The sequence below is a fragment of the Capsicum annuum genome, chromosome 6 (genome assembly GCF_002878395.1).
Source record: "Capsicum annuum cultivar UCD-10X-F1 chromosome 6, UCD10Xv1.1, whole genome shotgun sequence".
In the NCBI taxonomy this organism is placed as follows: Eukaryota; Viridiplantae; Streptophyta; class Magnoliopsida; order Solanales; family Solanaceae; genus Capsicum; species Capsicum annuum.
In genome coordinates this window covers 214,680,467-214,701,619 of record NC_061116.1, presented here as the reverse complement: position 1 = coordinate 214,701,619, position 21,153 = coordinate 214,680,467, and the positions used below count along the sequence as shown (strand labels likewise).

Below are 21,153 nucleotides of genomic sequence, written 5' to 3'. Positions count from 1 at the left end.
ATGTCTATAGTAGCTTAAATCCTTTCACTGCGATCAAACCTAACTCCAAGTCACAAAAATATAACATGTCATACCATGATACTAGTCTAAACAATATGATTCAATCTTCCATATCTTTTTAAAGTTCACACCCTAAGCATATCATGCCTTCCCACATTAATGACTAACTTTGAACTCTTACTATAGATTCACTAGCGCATATTGCGTCCCTTCACTAAAATCCCAACATGTCATTCAAGCCTATCTTTATAACCTCATATGAACTTCAAGGCAAACACCCATGAAGACACACTTCACATATTCTCTAAACCACTATTAATATAACTCCCACGCGCTACCCTAAGAACATACACACATAAATTTCCACTAACCATCACATACATCAAAAACTTGGCCCCAGATCTTACTTCATACTTATGGTCTTATCTAAAACAAGCATACTATAAAGCGTGAGTACATGAGTCATGAGCTACATGACCTCAATTTGGAGTTCATAACTTATGGAATGGGATTCTGACTACTGAATGAACTGAAACTTCTCATTTTGGAACTTGAAGAGTACATGATTCTCTATCATAAGCATGAACATGAATTTTGATCATTGGACTGAAACGTAAGGCATGAGTAGATATTGGGATAACTGGAAAAAAAATACTTAGATAAGAATGGGTTGTCTCACCCTCACTTTCTGACGTTCAATATCATCATGACATCACGACTAGAATCTGAAAGCTTAACTTGGTTATTCACTCGATTATCTCCCCCTTAGCTTCAAGTCATCATATTAAGTTTGGGAGATCCCTTACTAGACTCTAAACTGAAGTACACTCATTGCACTCTGGGGTCTGAAAAACTACTATACACGCATATCATGGCACTTAACCCGAATGACTACACCTGAAAGTGGAAAACCCACTCTTAATACTACCTTCTGAGATACACTTTATTATTCTATAGACCCAACAGTCATCATATAATACTTGCACACTTACTAACTTCGGGTCTTCATGAGTATCCCCATAGTTAGAGTGCACACCCTCTAGTGCTTTAAGTCTTTTTTCTATTAGTTCAACCTTCAAAACTCAAACTTAGAATCTAGTACTCAACATGGATATCACCAAGCCTTCAATGAATCATACTACTTCCGAAATAGCCTACCAATATTGCGACTCCAAACTTACATCTCTCTACTATGAGAATCAAGATCATATAAAAAGTCTCAACACCATCAATCAAAACTCCTTAACTTGGCTATTTAGAACACCATATACCATCTAACTAGTCTTTCTCCACCTAGCAACTCAACGATACCACTCGTCACACAAAACGTGTAATAGTCTTAGAAAATACCTCAACCTCAGATCACCTTGGGCATACTTCTACATTATATATGCAACATCATACTTCACTACAAATCAAATAATCTTAGGCTCTTGCATATACCATTCAAGCCTATTAGATTGCTTCCATAAAACTAGTATCATTAACCAAGAAGTCATCACATCCACCTTCATGGACATCAATTATTCAAACTTAATGTCTAGTGCTAAACATGATTTACAACCCAACCTTATACATAATTCTTACAAAACATACATCATTAATCTTAAGTCACTATTTTTACAACCACATTGTGATGCTCAACGTCACAACCCATTAAACTCCTCACGTTTTGGGCATGTTTCGGACTATTCGGGCTCGTTTTCGAGCTTGGCGGGGCTTCTATAAATGCCCCGCATTGCTGCCAACGTTCCAGGACCTTATAGATGGTCAAAATAGGTTGGCAGAACATTTATTAGACTTTAGGAAGTTCACACGGGCTGGTATGAAAGTGCAGATTTTCCATCTTTAAAAGGTCCACAAAGGTTGGCTTGCATGTGCAGAAATTTCAGCATGCATGTGCAGGATTTTCAGATTTTCAGCTTGTAGTTGATAATTGTATAGCTTGCATTGTTGTACCTTGTTGACTTAGGGACTTTTAGGTACTATAAATACATGTTGTAAGGCATCATAGGCATCAGCTCATACTTGTTTTATTCAGTAAATACCACCCATGAAGAATACAACATAATATACTAGTCCATCAAATTGGGACATTCTACCCCAAATACCTGATTTTATCTAGATACTATCCATGACCAAAGCACCTTTATGACATTACTACTATACCTCAAAAATCTACTACATACCTTCTCACAAGTAGTACTAGTTTACAACTACCAAGGAAAAGAAGGTCAAGGGATAAAGTTACATAATAGACATGATCTACCTTAATCTTATATTATAACCCCATACAATCTTTTCTACTAATACGAATTTCTCACCTCATACTTACTTACCCAAACATACATTTAGACTATCTTCAAATTCCACAAACAACCATGAGTCTATACTTACAACTTACTGGCTAATATAACCATTTTCACACTTCAAGCAACCGACAAATCACCCAAACTAACAACTCCTTCTCTACCTTCTACTAAACTAACACACAAGGATGAATCACCTATTTACCAACTCAATCTCATGCAAACAAATTCAGCTATAGATATATTAAACCAACACAAGAACAACAAGTTGGACAACAAGTTGCTAGTGGATCGAAATAGGCCTCACACGGCTTCACTAGACTTTGATTTTGTATTTTGAACAAGAAAATGAGATGAATGCCAAGTCAAATATGCTAGTGATTCGAAAGAGCCCCACACAGCTTCACTAGACTTTATTTTTTTCAACAACACCTTGATGACAAGATTACATGAGATAGAAATTTAATACGCAATATCCAATGAACTAAGAATACACATCTTACTCTGTATAAATAAAATCGGAGTCAAACACTTCCTCCACGGACTACCATACCATCCACACATGCTACTAGTTACCATAAGGGGGATAAATCAATCTCGAACATCGGTTATTCAACTAAAATATTCATTTACACAAAAGTCACCCTCACTCTGACTTCTAACTTTGTGACTTCACATCACCAACTTCTTGGTCTAATTTCACTACCAATAGGGCATGACAACAACACTTTAAAGCATACTACTATTCGGGTGGAAATACAGTTCCAACATTCTACTACACATCATCCCCCCTTAAGCAAGACATTTGTAACATAAATTTGAAGGGGACTAAATGCAATTAATACTTCAAGCTGAAAAGCACGATTCCATCAGGATCAATGTTTACATCGGAATCAATACACATTGAAGCACTAACGAACTCTTCTCAAGTCCTTGCACAAATTTTAACTCTTATATCGTTCAATCAGAAAGGACCATACCATTTAGATTCTAAACTTCTACACTTGAATCACCTCAATAATGAGACATATCTGAGGACATTAGAGTAAGGAAAGAATTTGGGATGATTTTTTACTTTCGTATGGGCGACACCATAGCGCGAATTAGAGTATGAAAGAGGAACATTCTGACTTTATTGCATGAACTAGAACATGAAAAAAGAGAGACATTCCTAAATGCCTAGTAGCCTCCTACTTATAGGTGTGGGACGCTACACACCCATAAACAAGACTCTACCCGATGCGATTTTGCAGACATCCTGAGACCATGAACCGTGCTCTGATACCATGTTTGTCACAACCTGAACCGAGGCCCTAGCCGTGAAGAGCATTCCTAAATCGTGAAGACTCAGGACGCCCTCTGTCTAACTGGTCATCATGCACAACATTCATAAAATAAAAGATAATGCAAAAATAGAAATCTAATACGGAAACATGGTTAGTCTAAATGTGATCATAATACTGAAAAATTAAAATCCACAATATATCTAGATAATAATAATGTTTGACTCACAGTCTGCAAAATCTCTACTATGAACTAAACAAAACTGCCTGAAAACTGGGACAAGGCCCCTAGTAGACCAAAACATGACTAAAGATAAATATCTGAAAGTAAACAGGCCTTCTGAAATATAGAAGGCTCACCCCTGCACAATCTGCTCTGCAATATGAAATATCTACTATTTATCTGGACCCCTAGACTGTGTCTCAAAACCTAGAAAGAGGGGGGGTCAGCACAAATGTACTAGCATGTAAAGCAATCCCAAATAAAGTATTTGACTATATATATAATAGATGAAAGCAATTTTCATCAACACATCACGTATAAAATAGCTTCTGAAAACACATGGGCATCATTCAAAAATCATAAGACATTCTTGTCAAAATAATTTCTGATCTTTGTATTACTTCTGAGTTAGGTGGCACTCCCCTACAAGTCTGATATTCCACGGGCTATATAAAATACACCATTGACTCGGCGGGGAAGCCGCCAACCCAAGTGTCCCGCAAGGGTTAGAGTGTATGAGTCTGATATGTCACACGGCTCTTAAGCCAGCGTATAATAATATACCCAAATCGGTAAATCATGATTTTGGGCAATGTGTTATCTGAACTCACGCCTTCTTCGGGGACCACCTAACATCTCTTTATGCCCAATTTTTAACCTTTTCTGAACATGTATCATTCTGAAATATCTTAATCATGAAACTCTGATAATATTTGATTTCTGAACTAGTCTGTGTCTGTTATGGCATTTGTCTGAGTTGGTATCGTCATACCAAAACTTGCAAGTCCTATTTCTGAGCCATAATGCATTAAGCATGATCTTTCATAAAAGTGTAGTTTCAGACCACCCAAACATGTAATATGCATAAAAGATTTCATGTTCCGAAACTCAAGTCAAAACCATGCAAAAACTTTCATCAAACATATGGTGTCATGTGCTTTTGATAAAATTATGCACTCTTTCATTATATGTATATTCAATATTTACAACCCTCTCTTTCGTGTTCAAAATCGTATTCCAAACATAGCAAAGTCAAAGCATTTCATATCATGATTTTTCAAGACGTATTTCAAAACAATCTATATCATGTGAAACATGGGAAAATTACATCAAGAGAGGGATTTCATGTAAATCGTTCTCTCAATTCATATTTTAAGGCAAAACACATATAAACATATACATATAATTTTCAAGTCACTTTGGGGGAAAGCCTAAAGGCTAAAACAATATCATTTAAAGCTTCTAAAACATGAATATGTACATGAATTCAAAAACCCCTTTCTTAAAACATGATTTTTATGTCCATGAGAATTTAGGAAAATCCTGCATACCTCTATTTAAGAAATTGAGGGATGATCCTTGAAGCCTACGGTGTGGGGATTGCAAATCTCTAATTATCTTCCAAAGCCCACGGTTGAACCTTAAGTTATTTGGGATTTTTGTTTGAAACCCTAAGGGGTGTTCTTGAGAGAAAATTTGAGAAAAGGATTATATTTTGATGAATTGGGGACTAAATCTAGTGTTATATATGAAATTTGGGTGAGGTGAAATTACTAAAATGCCCCTAAGAAAACAAAAAAAGTCGAAACTATCCCTCAGTTGACAAACTGATAGGATGAAGTTAAACAGGTATAACTCCTTACTCAGATGTTGGATTTGGATGAAACTAGTTGCATTGGAAAGTAAACTCAAAGAGATTTCATTTGATAGGTAGCCGATCTTCCAGTTCATTATATTCAGAGAGTTATGATTGTTTGAATTTGACCCTGAAATGCTAAAAATTGGGCAGCAGGCTATGCGTTTCGCTACTGTTTTGAAATCCAAACGCAGCCTTATGCGTTCCGAACAATTCCGAAACTTATCTGAGATGTACTATGAGCTTTTCCAATCGTAACACAACTTTAAAATCTAAAAACGGCGGTCAGAAAGGTTGAAAAGTTGTATCCCAAAGATTGCCAGCTAAAATGACTCTAAGTCCTCATTAGACTTAGAAAAATTTTCAAGTTTTTAAGTCTAAGAGTACTCTATTAAAGGCTAATCCATGCACGACTTTTACAGAGTGTTACACATTATGCAGTAGTTTATTTGCAACCAAGGGTATTGTACATCACACCTCATGTTCTTATTCACCTCAACAGAATGGTATGGCTGAAAGAAAGCACAGACACATCCTAGAAGTCACAAGAACATTGAGGTTTCAAGAAACAATGCCTGTTAAGTTTTGGGGATATTGTGTTTTAGCTGCTATGTATCTCATAAATAGGTTATCTAGTTCAAGTATTGATTATTATACTCCATATGAGAAATTATATGGTATTAAACCATCTTGTGAGCACCTAAGAGTAATAGGTTGTCTCTGTTATGCTAAGGTGTTAGATGAGTCTGACAAGCTCATGCCAAGATCAAGAGCAGCTGTGTTGATGGGATATTCTAGTACTAATAAGGTATATGTCTTATATGACATATCTACTAATGTTTTCTTTGTTAGCAGGGATGTGTCTTTTTGGGAAAATGTGTTTCCTTTCAAGCTTGAAGCAGCTGATGATCAGATTCCCTATCATGTGTTTCCATTAGAAAATCAATATTCAGCAGCAAGTGATGTTATGACACCCTTGCAGGCTCCTATAAATGTCTCATCTCAAGAGGTTTCGAACATTGTGAACCAGCAAGAACACCTACAGCCTCATGTACCTACTACTAGACAGACCATAACCAAGGTATATCAAAGAAGATCAAGCAAACATCAAGAGGTTACTCAGCAAGAACATCAACTACAAAGGGTTCCTAATACTACATAGCCTGCAACTCAACCATCTGCAGCTCAAGATCAGAGGAAATCAACTAGAGAAAGGAAGTCACCAGCATGGATGAATGATTTTGTCTCTAAGAATACAAAGAATGTACCTCATGCTCTTGCTAATCATGTATAATATGATAAACTATCTTAGTCCTATAAGAGTTTTGTGTGAAAACCTCATCTGTTACTGAGCCTACAAGCTACTCTGAGGCCTGCAAAGATCCTAGATGGATAGATGCAATGAAGACTGAAATAGAGGCCTTAAATTCCAACCATACTTGGGAGGTTGCTCCCTTGCCTAAAGGTAAAAAAGCCATTGGTTGCAGGTGGATATATAAGGTGAAGTATAAGGCTTCAGGTGAAGTGGAAAGATTTAAAGCCAGACTTGTAGCAAAGGGTTATGGACAAAGAGAAGGGATTGACTACAAAGAAACTTTCTCACCAGTTGTGAAGATGAAAACTGTAAGAACTATTCTCACCAGGTGAGTGTCTACTGTGATGTAGATTGGGCATCATGTCCTCAAACCCAGAGATTAGTGACTGGTTACTTTGTAAAAATTGGGAAGTCAGTTATATGCTGGAAGTCAAAGAAATAAGCTACTTTTTCAGAAGTTCAGTTGAGGCTGAATTCAGAAGCTTAGCAGCTGTAACAGCTGAGCTGGTTTGGATACTAGGCTTGCTAAAGTAAATAGGAATGGAAGTAAAGTTTCCAGTCAAGGTGTTTAGTGACAGCAAATCAGCTATTCAAATAGCTGCCAATCCAGTTTACCATGAGAGAACTAAATACATTGACATTGATTGTTTTTTCATAAGAGAAAAGATAAGACAAGGGATGATCACTACAAACTATATTTCTACAAAAGATCAACTTGTAGAAATGCTGACCAAAGGCCTCACCAAGGCTCAACAAGTGCATCTAAATCATAAGCGAGGAATGTGTGACATTTTTTCACCTTCCTAGCTTGAGGGGGAGTGTTGAATACAAAAGAAAGAGGTCTCAAGTGTGGAAGATTCTAGAAGAAGCAATAATAGACTAGTTGTTTTTCTGTTATAACTATTTTCAGTTAGTTACACTAGCGCTAATGGCTAGTTAGTTAGTTAGTTAGCCTAATCTCTAGCCTATAAATGTATATGACTATACACATTGAAGTATAATGAAAACAGGCAGTTACTCTTCATATCTCATCTTCTTCCTCTCTTAGTTCTCTTCCTTCCTTTCTTCTACAAACACTATCAAACTCTATACTTCCTCCATTGTTGAATAAACAAGAAGCTTACTGCTATCTTGTATAATTACACACTGTTTTTCCTTTTTCTTTATATAGTTGTGAGAAGGGGGTTGAGGGATGTGTGGGATACTTTAGATTCTCAGTATAGTTTCGTCACTATGTCTTTTAGATCCTTCAAAATCCCTACCACATCAGTGTCAATCCGACATGATTTGGGTGTGGGTGTAGAATCTATACAGTATTTGGTCGAGCTAACTTATGTGCTTTGATTGTACTAATGACTAAGAACTATAGGTTGATCGGATATTAAGTGTTATCAAAGAGTTTAAGGATTCTAATTCTATTTAATAACTTCTATTAATTGTCGAAAATTTACTTACATACATGTCGCAATATATATTGGTTGTATCTTAATACTCATACCCATACTCCTATCAGTGTCCTCTAATCCTAAGCTTTAGGTGTTGATGAATCTAAATTTTAGATGCATTACATCAATGTAAATACATCCAAGTGTTTTTTGCAAAAAGAGCTGAAGTTAGTACTATTTTGGGGTGCTTGAAGGTGCAGAGAAGTTTGTTGGATGGGCGTTGAGCCATCACTTGATGCAGAACACTCGAGAAGATCTAGACATGAGGCTGGTTTTATCTCCTGTTAGGTATTAAAAATAGCAGCACCTATCCATGATTTTCTTTGACTGTAATAATTGTTGAATTGAACAATTGCGGGAATCTTTTGTGATTTAACAGTATGGGTTGGAACTCTTACAAGCTAAGCAAAATGACACCACTAGCTTGAAGAAGTCAGTTAAGGTGATTATAATATTCCTTATCTGATGGTTCGCGAAGTTTGTATAAGAAGCTCCTTAATTTGATATGGCGAATACTAACTTGTGAACTCATGAACAAATTTGTGTCCAACGCAGGATGTTGAGACAGAAAATGAGTTTGAGAAGGCACTTCTCGCTGATGTTATTGCCCCCCGTGATATTCAGGTGACATTTGATGATGTCGGTGCACTTGAAAATGTGAAGGATACATTAAAAGAGCTCGTCATGCTTCCCTTACAAAGACCTGAACTTTTCTCTAAGAGTCAACTAACCAAGGTTTACATCTGCAATTTATCCATATTTTGCTCGTCTAATTACATTAGTTTGTATAAAAGCTTGGAAATATTTGACATTTTTGTTCAAGGATCAATTACTCCAGCTTGGTTTTTATCCATTTGTTTTTCCCACTAAAACAAGACTATTACCTAATAACATTGGTTTAAGTTTGACCACAATACTTCCACAGTTAACTTGAAGATAAAGACAGTTACTTATATTTCTTACTCTTTGGTTTGCTTCTTGCTTATAATTTTTTCTCGACTTCATCTAAACGGTTTGAAAGGAAGTTTGTGCTTAGATGAGAAAAGTTACTTCAACTGTTGTTTCTCCTTTTGGGACTTGAATTTTGAAGCATTATATAGAGATTTGTGATTACTTAAGAAAATTATTGCTCTTCAATTTCGTCTGCAGCCTGCAAAGGAATACTTTTGTTTGGTCCTCCTGGAGCAGGGAAAACCATGCTGGCAAAAGCCGTTGCCACTGAAGCGGGAGCAAATTTTATTAATATTTCAATGTCGAGTATCTGCTCAAAGGTTTGTTTGCTTGGAGCTTATTTGTGTTCTATTTAGTATAGGTGATGTTGTTCCACCACAACAATGTTTCAACAACAATTACGCCAAGCATTATGTTCATGAAAACAACACCAACAATGTATGTTCAAACTTAGATTTAGACTCAAGAGTGTTAGATATTAAGAAACTAACACTAGAAATAACAAAACAAGTAAAAATCTCGGCCAAGACACAACATTAGCACAATTTCGGCCAAGAACACAAAATGGACAGATTTGCTTCTTTTTTATTTTTCAGTTTTCTAACACTTTTTTTTTTTTAGAATTTTCTATCAAGCAAGCCCAAGATTGATCTTGTAGGAACAAAATCAAGCCATGCTATGATACCAAATGATACGAGAAAAACAACGAAAACACGAAATCAGTCCAAAAACAGTCTACAAAGTGGAAGAAATCCGTGAACCCTTTTGGAGACAAGTCTCGACTTTCCAAGAACACAATAACAAGAAGATAACAAGGTATTTATTACACCAAATCAGAGGACAACAAACTAGATTAAGAACATAAGATGATGAACAAGAAGACACAAGATTCGGATTTAACAATAACAACAAGAACACTTGATTACAACACAAACACTAAATAAGATTACAAGAAGGTAAAAGGATAAACAGTTAGACAAATTGAAGGTATAGTCTTAAAAACCCAAAAACCGATTCCACTCTTAGACCTTTAACATCACACACAACAAATACCTAACTCTTACGTTGGCACAAGAGTGACCTCAATCTCCCAAGCATCCAACGTTTCCAAGCTTGAGTCCAACACGAGTGAATCCACACTCAATTTTGATTTCCCTAGTTACAAGTTTCAGCCATGGGGGCCTTTCTCACAAGAGAGAGAGTTTCAAGTGTTACAACTTCAATATTCAATAAAAACTAATGACTAAAACCCTACATCATTCTATTTATAGTGTATTACATAGGTAAAATGACCAAAAGGTCCCTTAAATGAAATGTGACCAAGGGCACCCTTAGAGTGCAAGTTTAGGGTCGGTTTTGGTGTGATACAATGTCTTCTCCACACTTTACTTGAACGCTTTATTGGACGGGTCCAATGCATTCTCACATACGTGCATCCTCGTGGTCGTACCCGTATCAAGAAGGGAGAAACTACCTTGGGTTTGAGGATTCTACTCTCTAAGGGGACCAATTTATCTACATTCTCTTTAATTTTTCTCCGTCAAAAGGTATGTGGCACTATCCTAAACCTCATTGGCGTAAATTTATTGGTTTTAACAAGTTTTAAAGATATAATCACGTTATGAAAAGTGTTTTGGAAATCTATTGAAGAACATGCATCATGAACCCATTTTGATGAAAGTGTGCATTTATCATGACGGTTTTCTGTAAACTTGAGTTTTAATCATGTCCATAGATGGTATGGATTTTGAAAAGTATTTTATGAGTACGATTTGTGAAATTACCTTTCCCCATGATGTAATTTATGTTCTTAACATGTTATGAATTGTGAATTGGGTTTGAGAGCATGAACTATAGGTCCCCTTTTTTATCATCAGATTTATGTATAACTAATGTTGGGGGATGTTTTATGAATGATTATATTTCTCGAGTTATAAATGTCTATTTATCAATTATTCTTTTTTATTTCTCATGTTTCAAAGAGGCAAAAGGCTTTTGTTTCTTAATGAAGAATTGCATGTGTTTTATGTAAGAATTGGCCACCTTATGTTGAAATATTAGAAATATGATGTCTTTACATAAGTTTCATATGCGTTTGGAATAAAAACTCTCATGTGATTTGATAAATCCTTTTTGGTGGTCATTAATGTGCTTTTTAGTGAAAGGGCTATGGATATGATATGATATAATATGATATGATATGGCTTGCAAGTCTAGGTATGAAGACACCTATTATGAAATGCCATTAATATGAAAGAAAAGAATATTGTAAGCATGAATCATGGTTTTAAGAAGCTAAAAATGGGTTTAAAGAGAGTTAGATGGTTATCCGAAGAAGGCACGAGTTCGGATAACTCGTTATCCAAAACTGTATTTTGCCGATACGGGTTTCATGATATGTATGTCAGTAAGGAGGCATACTTTTCATAATATGGTGTGTCAGTAAGGAGGCATATCTTGTTTTATTAAAGATCCCAACTCTTGCGACAAACTTGAATTGGAGGCTTGACCACTGAGTTAAGGACGGATTCCATATAGCCCGTGGGTTTGTAGAAATGTAAGGTGTACTACCTAGCTCAGAAGTAAAATAAAGAGTTGAGTCAAGACTTACAAGAATGTTTTGAAGCTCATTGATTATGCCCATGTATTTTTATATATATTATGATAAATTATTTTCATAATGGTCTCACTTATTTTACATGAAGCATGTGTTATTTTTGGATTGTACTACATACCAATACTTTCGAGTATTGATCCCCTATCTATAGGTTCTGAGGTTCAGTTCCGGGCTCCAGCTCAATAGTAGATCGTTCCCAGATTTCCAAAGTTTGGTAAGCTTCCCTTATACCGAAAGAATTTATATCTATATGTAATCTCAATCAGTTTATCGTTAAGTCAGGGACCTTGGCCCAACCTAGATAGTTACTGTTCAGTAAAGGCTTCGTAGACGGAAGCTGAGTATTGTAATGTCATATTTTGTTGACACAATTTTTATTATAAATTTCTCTTGAATTTCATTCTATCTTCCGCATTTGGCTTTAGTTCAATTTATGTTCATGATGATATGCTAAGGGGTATTTTGGACCTTCGTGGTTCAGGATGCCCATCGCGATCAGGGCCTCGGCTCGGATCGTGACAGTTTTTTATCTTGGTTGTTTTAGACTTTAATTTAGTGCTTTTTATATTTCGATTTTGGTCGCTTCTATTTTGAATTTAGTGTCTTTTCAGTTTTCAATTTCGGTCGTTTCTGTCTTGAATTTAGTGTTTTTTAAGTTTTCAATTTTGGTCATTTTTGTCTAGAATTTAGTGCCTTTTTAATTTTTGATTTTGGTTGTTTCTGTCTTGAATTTAGTGCTTTTTCAATTTTTAATTTTTGTCATTTCTGTCTTGAATTTAGTGTTTGTCTTGAATTTAGTGCTTTTTCAGTTTTTAATTTTGGTTGTTTCTGTCTTGAATAGTGTTTTTTTAGTTTTAAATTTTGGTCATTTCTGACTTGAATGTAGTTATTTTTCAGTTTTCAATTTGGTCGTTTCTTTCTTGAATTTAGTGCCTTTTCAATTTTCAATTTTAGTCGTTTCTGGCTTGAATTTAGTGCTTTTTCAGTTTTTAATTTTTGTCGTTTCAGTCATTAATTTAGTGCTTTTTCAGTTTTCAATTTTGGTCATTTCTATCCTGAATTTAGTGCTTTTTCAGTTTTTAATCTTTGTCGTTTCTGTCTTGCATTTAGTGCTTTTAAAATTTAGCAACGACACGCTAGACATCATGTATCACTTTTTGTTTATTAGTTTCCAATGCATATTCAGTCTCGAGGTTTGCACTGAACTTTCAAAGCTTGGTGCTTTTCAGTTTATTATCTTGACCATTTTAGTCTTGACTTTAGTGCTTTTTTAGTTTAAGCAATGACACAATAGACTTCATGTATTACTTTTCCTTTATTAGTTTCCAACGCATTTTCAACACCGACATTTTTCACATGAACTTTCAATGCTTAAAGCTTTTAAGTTTTTTATCTTGGCGTTTTGGTCTTGAATTTAGTGCATTTTTAGTTTGAGCAACGACACGCTATACATCATGTATCAATTTTTCTTTTTTAGTTTTCAATGCATATACAGTCCCGAGGTTTGCGCGTAAACTTTCAAAGCTTAGTGCTTTTCAGTTCTTTTATCTTGGCCTTTTTAGTTTTGAATTTAGTGCTTTTTTAGTTTGAGCAATGCTACACATAATGTATTACTTTTCGTTTTTTAGTTTTCAACGCATATTCAATCCCGACATTTTTCACGTGAACTTCAATACTTCGTGCTTTTTAGTTTTTTATCCTGGCCGTTTTAGTTTTGAATTTAGTACTTTTTTAGTTAGAGAAATGACACGCCAGACATCATGTATCACTTTTTGTTTTTTAGTTTCCACTGCATATTCAATCCCGAGGTTTTTCACGTGAACTTTCAATGCTTAGTGTTTTTCAATTTTTTATCTTGGTCATTTTAGTCTTGAATTTAGTGCTTTTTTAGTTTGAGCAACGACACGCTAGACATCATGTATCACTTTTTCTTTTTTAGTTTCCAATGCATATTCAGTACCGATGTTTGCACGTGAACTTTCAAAGCTTATTGCTTTTCAGTTTTTTATCTTGACCGTTTTAGTCTTGAATTTATTGCTTTTTTAGGTTAATCAACGACACGCTAAAAATCAAGTATCACTTTTTTGTTTAGTTTTCAATGCATATTCAGTCCCGAGGTTTGCACGTGAACTTTCAAAGTTTAGTGTTTTCAGTTTTTTATCTAGGCCGTTTTAGTTTTGAATTTAGTTCTTTTTTAGTTTGAGAAATGACACGCTAGATATCATGTATCAATTTTTCTTTTTCTAGTTTGTAATGCATATTCATTCCCAAGGTTTGCATGTGAACTTTCAAAGCTTAGTGTTTTTTAGTTTTTTATCTTGGCTGTTTTAGTCTTAAATTTAGTGCTTTTTTAGTTGGAGCAATGACACGCTAGACATCATGTATTACTTTTTCCTTTTTTAATTTCCAATGCATATTCAATCCCGAGGTTTTTCACGTGAACTTTCAATGCTTAGTGATTTTCAGTTTTTTATCTTGGCCGTTTTAGTCTTAAATTTAGTGCTTTTTTAGTTTGAGCTTTTTACTAGAGGAACTTTTGTAAGGCAACACGTGGGAGCTTGCATGATATTTTAGGTGTGGGTCCCTGTGGAACAAACTATTTGTGTTTATTACCATAACAAAACATGAACGACACTCCAGGCATCATGTACCACTTTTCCTTTTCCATTTTTCAATGCATATTCAATCCCGACATTTTTTCACGTGGATTTTCAATGCTTAGTGTTTTTCAGTTTTTTTATCTTGGCCATTTCAGTCTTGAATTAAGTATTTTTTTAGTTTGAGTTTTTTGCTAGAGAAATTTTTTTAAGGCAACACGTGGGAGCTTGCACGATATTCTAGTTGTGGGTCCCTTCCCAACAAACTATTTGTGTTTATTACCATAACAAAATATGAACGACACGCTAGGCATCATGAACCACTTTTCATTTTTCATTTCCAATGCATATTCAATCTCGGCGTTTTTTCACGTGAATTTTCAATGCTTAGTGCTTTTCAATTTTTTTATCTTGTCCATTTCAGTTTTGAATTTAGTGTTTTTTTCGCTTGCGCAAGGACATACTAGACATAATATATTACTTTTCCTTTTTGAGTTTCCAATGCATATTCAATAGCGATGTTTTTCACGTAAACTTTCAATGCTTAGTACTTTTCAGTTTTTTATCTTGGTCATTTTAGTCTTGAATTTAGTGTTTTTTTAGTTTGAGCTTTTTGCTAGAGGAAATTTTTTAAGACAACATGTGGGAGCTTGCATGATATTCTCAGTGCGGGTCCCTGTGCAACAAAATATTTGTGTTTATTAGCATAACAAAACATGAGCGACACGCTAGGCATCATGTACCACTTTTTCTTTTATATTTTTCAATGCATATTCAACCCGATGTTTTTTCATGTGAATTTTCAATGATTAGTGATTTTCAGTTTTTTTATCTTGGGAATTTCAGTCTTGAATTTAGTGCTTTTTTTGTTTGAGCAACGACATGTTAGACATCATGTATTACTTTTTCTTTTTTAGTTTCCAATGCATATTCAATACCGACGTTTTTCACGTGAAATTTCAATGCTTAGTCCTTTTCAGTTTTTTATCTTTTTCGTTTTAGTCTTGAATTTAGTGCTTTTTTAGTTTGAGTTTTTTGCTAGAGAAAATCTTTTAAGGCAACACATGGGAGCTTGCACGATATTCTAGGTGTGGGTCCCTGTGCAACAAACTATTTGTGTTTATTACCATAATAAAACATGAACGACACGCTAGACATCATGTACCACTTTTTCTCTTCCATTTTCTAATGCATATTCAATCCCGACGTTTTTTCACGTGAATTTTCAATGCTTAGTGCTTTTCAGTTTTTTTATCTTAGCTATTTTAGTCTTGAATTTAGTGCATTTTTGTTTGAGCAACGACATGCTAGACATCATGTATTACTTTTCATTTTTTAGTTTCCAGTGCATATTGAATACCGACGTTTTTCACATGAACTTTCCATGCTTAGTTCTTTTCAATTTTTTATATTTTTCATTTTGGTCTTGAATTTAGTGCTTTTTTAGTTTGAGCAATGACATGCTAGACATCATGTATCACTTTTTTTTTTAGTTTTCAATGCATATTCAGTCTTGAGGTTTGCACGTGAACTTTCAAAGTTTAGTGCTTTTCAATTTTTTATCTAGGCCGTTTTAGTCTTGAAGTTAGTGTTTTCTTAGTTTTAGCAACGATACGCTAGACATCATGTATCAATTTTTCTTTTCTATTTTTCAAGGTATATTTAGTCCCGAGATTTGCACGTGAACTTTCAAAGTTTTGTGCTTTTCAGTTTTTTATCTTGACTGTTTTAGTCTTGAATTTAGTACTTTTTTAGTTTGAGCAAAGACACGCTAGATATTATGTATCAATTTTTCTTTTTTAGTTTCCAATGCATATTCAGTAGGTTTGCACGTCAACTTTCAAAGTTTAGTGCTTTTTAGTTTTTATCTTGACCGTTTTAGTCATAAATTTATTGCTCTTTTAGTTTGAGCAACGACACACTAGACATCGTGTATTAATTTTTCCTTTTTAGTTTTCAATGCATATTCAATCCCGAGGTCTTTCACGTGAACTTTCAATGCTTAGTGCTTTTCAGTTTTAAACTTAGCTGTTTTAGTCTTTTATTTAGTGCTTTTTTAGTTTGAGCTTTTTACTAGAGGATATTTTTTAAGGCAACACGTGGGATCTTGCACGATGTTCTTGGTGCGGGTCCCTGGGCAACACACTATTTGTGTTTATTACCATAACAAAAAATGAACGACACGCTGGCAACATGTACCACTTTTCCTTTTTTAGTTTCCAATGCATATTTAATCCCGATGTTTTTTCACGTGAATTTTCAATGCTTAGTGCTTTTCAGTTTTTTTATCTTGTCCATTTCAGTCTTGAATTTAGTGCTTTTTCAGTTTGAGCTTTTTTTTAGAGGAAATTTTTTAAAGGTAACACATGGGAGCCTGCACGATATTCTAGGTGAGGGTCCCGAAATGACATGCTATGCGTGCGTATTACCACGATAAATCATGCACGACACTCTAGGCATCGTGCATCACTTTTTCTTTTTTCAGTTTTCAATGCATATTCATTACTGAGGTTTTTTCTTGAATTCAAATCCATGCTTATTCCCTAGGGCCTAGGCTTTTCGCGTAAATTTTTGATGCTTTGGGCTTTTTCAGTTTTTGATTTATTTGGTTGTTTCAGTCTTGAATGCAATGCTTTTTTAGTTTTAGTTTTTAGTTTAATATTTTCAATTTTGAGTTTAGTTCTTTTTCATTTTTTGATTTTGGCCTTTTCAGTCTTGAATTTTCATATGTGCAAATAATCGAGTAATAAAATTTCATCCATTCGTGTTGTTCACACAACTAACAACTAAAAAAAGTTCTTAAAACTGATGTGAAAATTCAAGAATAACAAATACTTCATGCCAACGTGAGGTATCTGCGTATGATATCAGCCCGATTTAAATTTATAATTTTAAGCATACATAATATTTCTATGGTTAAATACAATATTATGTCACTCTTTATTTAATGTATTAGTAAATATTGAAATAGAGTTGCATAAATAGAAATGTAAAGGTAATTTATTTACTATTTTCTAAGATTTTGACACTATTCGTTCTTTAAACTTTAAAATTACTTTGAACAAAGAGAGTTTTATGAATAGAGTCAATTTTAGCCAATATTTTAAAATTATCTTTTATCACTTAAGTGAGGTCAATAAAATTCTTAACAAAATGAAATGACATGACTTTTTGGAGTACTTTTTCAAATGTCCTGAGGTTGCTAATTAGCGCCCCCACCCCCTCGCCCACCAACCCCAAACATGCACACACAACACAAAAAGAATCCATCCTTCAAAATATACCACATTCTTGTTAGGGTTTTTGTCCTGATTTTCTTACTATATTTAAATTTTACTTTTTCTTAGAAGGAAAATAAAAGTTACCATAATTACTTTTACTTTTTCTGAAAGAAAAAATATAATTCTTTTCCATATTTGGCTAGCCTCTTTTTTGGAGGAAAGATTTTGGACATCTATAAATAGAAGACCTCTTCTCATACCATAATACAATAGCATCCACAATGTAGTCGTTTAAAGAGTCTCGTTTAGGGGGAGATTTTCTCCCAATAATTTTTAATATTTTTTATATTAGTTTTCAATATATAGGTCACTTGACCAAATTACATCAATAATATGTTTTTTAGTATGTTTTTCTTTGTCGTCTGAATTATTACTACGATAGTTTGCAACTAATAGCTTCCGCATGACGCCCTCTCGATTTCGAACCCAACAAGTGGTATCAGAGTCTATGGTTCAATGATCCGATGGTTCAAATTGAGGACATGTTGAGAACAAAGTTGCAACAAATTTGATGATAATGAAGATATATGTCCAAAAACTACATATGGAGACGATTGTCAATCATATTTTCAATAATCCTGCTATTACGTATTTGAAAAGGAAGCTTACTTTTAACCCTATAAAGGGCTCCAATGTTTTTAATCCGAAAGGACTTATATATTTTTAACCCAAAAAGCCTCAATTTTTAAAGCATGTCAAACAACAGTGATATATGAAGAATACATATGAAGAACGAAGATTATGCACAAGAAGAAGGAGGATCAAGAATATTTTGAAGAAAATCAAGCCAAAAAGGGGAGATTTGTTAAGGTTTTGCCCTAATTTTCTTACTATATTTAAGTTTTACTTTTTTTTAGAAGGAAAATAAAAGTTACCATAATTACTTTTACTTTTCCTAAAAAAAAAAATATATAATTCTTTTCCATATTTGGCTAACGTCTTTCTTGGAGGAAAAGTTTTGAATATCTATAAATAGAAGACTCCCTACCATAATACAATAGTATCCACAATGTACTCGTTTAAAGAGTCTCGTTTAGGGGGAGATTTTCTCCCAATAGTTTTTAATGGTTTTTTTATATTAGTTTTCAATATGTAAGTCACTTGACTAAATTACATCAATAATATGTTTTTTTAGTATGTTTTTCTTTGTCGTCTGAATTATCACTACGATAGTTTGCAATTAATAGCTTCCGCATGACACTCTCTCAATTTCTAATCCAACAATTCTTTTCTTTAGTCAATTTTAGAAAACTCGCTTAAAAATGATATTTTTTATTTATTAGTAATAATTAAATATATTTATTTACTTTTAATGAGATAACATAAAGTTAGACAAATATTTGTAATTTACACAAAAATCACAAATTTTAAAAATCTTACTATTTAACAGATTGGATAAAATAATTAGGGTCATCTTACAACTTCACCTTCTTTAATGAACGACGAAGACAAAGAATAAAACATATTTAGGGTTTTAAGCTTCTTGACTTTTAACATTTAATACCAAGTTGAATTTATGTATTTGATATTAATTTAAGTACTTGTTTAGCAATTTCAATTTTAATTAAAATAAATTTTCTGATCTTACGTCCCAAAATAATAACATGCTCAATGTCAAACCATACGCCATGGGGCTTAGCTCACGTTACTTTTGTCCTCACGCCTCAAGGCTCGCCTCAGGAATGCCTTTTTAAATCACTATACATAACATGTTAGAAAGTACCACAAAACTAAAAACACATTTTTTTTTAATGTAAGAGCATGATCACTTTGGAGTTTGCTGAGAATAGTTCATTTTTATATAATTTATAAAAAAAAAAAACTTGTTAAATAGCAGTAGTAGAGAGTTAGAACAGAGCACCATTACACCTCCATATTTTCTCTCTATACACAGATAAAAGTAGTCTTGCATTTTGTTAACGTATAAAAAGGCATTCACATAGTTAGTTAACTACTTCCAAAAGTTAGTTAAGAAATTGTTAGAGTTAGTTAAGAATTAAACACAGTTAGAAGTTAGTTAGGAAACTAATCAGTTAGTTACTAGCTCAGCTCAACCAATCGTACAGGGTTTGTCTCGTTTAAACATTGATGCATCTGATTGACATCATTCTCGTCCTTAGACAGAGGCTCAAGCTCTAGATGTATCAAAACTTTATGTCTCCGTCCTTTCTCATTTGCATTATATTATTAATTTAGGTTCTGCTACAATTTCAGCTCTCGAGAAATCCTATGCTTTGTGATGTCTTCATGAAGGATTTTTAGCCTTCTGTTAAAGCTCCACAACTGTAAGCTTTTTAGCAAGACCTGCTTTCACCATTTTCTTAAGCTAATCGCATTCTTTCTTTGAAATTCACCTTCTGAAAACATGGACAATCAAACATCTCCGACCATATTTGTAACTTGAAAAAAATATGATCCCTGTAATTAATAATGGAAAAATTACAATAATAATGGATCATTATATTCTTCTCCTTATTAATTTATGGCTCATAGAAAATATAATTTTCCAAGAAAATGTAAATTTTAAAAGAAAAATATAATTTAACAGAGAAGATTATAAAGAACCAACGGGTTGTTTGTTAAGAATGAGATATTCAAAGTTATCCCATCATAGCATAACTTATTTTCACTATTATAGTACAAACCGATGGATAAATAATTTCAAAATTAACTAATACTCCTAACCAAACGCTAAACAAGATAATTTTTCATTTTATAACTGAATTATTATTTTTTATCCTCCCTACCAAAAGACTACTGAGATTCATGAAGAGCAGTAGGTACATGTGGTCAAGATTAGAGTCAACAATCTTGTTTATTTTGAAAGAATCATCAGGCCAATAAATAAAGAACATGGGACATTCTGAATTTATTTCTAGTAAGAAGTTAAGATCTTGTTGAGAATTAAGGAATACACAAAATCAATATTGTTATTTTTATTTTGATTATAAGTATTGTTGTTATCTTTTTGTTCAGTATTGTCAGTATTGTTTTTAGGGGTGGGCATATTTTGGTTTAAACCGAAAAAATCAAAAAATCAAATCGAAATTTAATTTTGGTTTCGATTTTTCGATTTTTAGATCGGATTCGGTTTGTAATTTTAGAATTTTGATTTTTCGGTTCGGTTTTCGGTTTTAAAAAAAAATCGGTATAAACCGAAAAACCAAAATTTTATAAATAAATAATATATATTTTATTATATATATATATATATATATATATATATATATAATATTTAGTAATTCACATTCACAATTAATATTTAACAACAAATTCGCATACGTCGCAGGCTGTTTATGGATTTTTTTAGTGACTCAAATATTTTATGGACTATTTTGGTGACTTTGGACTGTTTTATGGACTATTTATGCAGAAAGTATGTTGTTTCATGGACTATTTTTACGAGTTTTGTGTTGTTTTGTAGACTATTTATGCAAGGTTATATTATATGTAATGATTAATGACTTTATGTATTATGTTAAGCTTATGATTATTT

The 21,153-nt window shown here is 33.6% G+C and overlaps 1 protein-coding gene across 1 annotated transcript in view; it reads left to right on the top strand.

The window, feature by feature from the left end:
- LOC107873906 overlaps positions 1–9,518 on the top strand; it is a 35,091-nt gene extending 25,573 nt beyond the window's left edge. The window contains exons 12-15 of the mRNA XM_016720834.1: positions 8,406–8,494; positions 8,591–8,653; positions 8,767–8,956; positions 9,361–9,518. Of these exons, the coding sequence (XP_016576320.1) occupies positions 8,406–8,494; positions 8,591–8,653; positions 8,767–8,956; positions 9,361–9,518 (500 nt within the window). The remainder of the gene's footprint in view (positions 1–8,405; positions 8,495–8,590; positions 8,654–8,766; positions 8,957–9,360) is intronic.
- Positions 9,519–21,153: the final 11,635 nt, after the last annotated feature.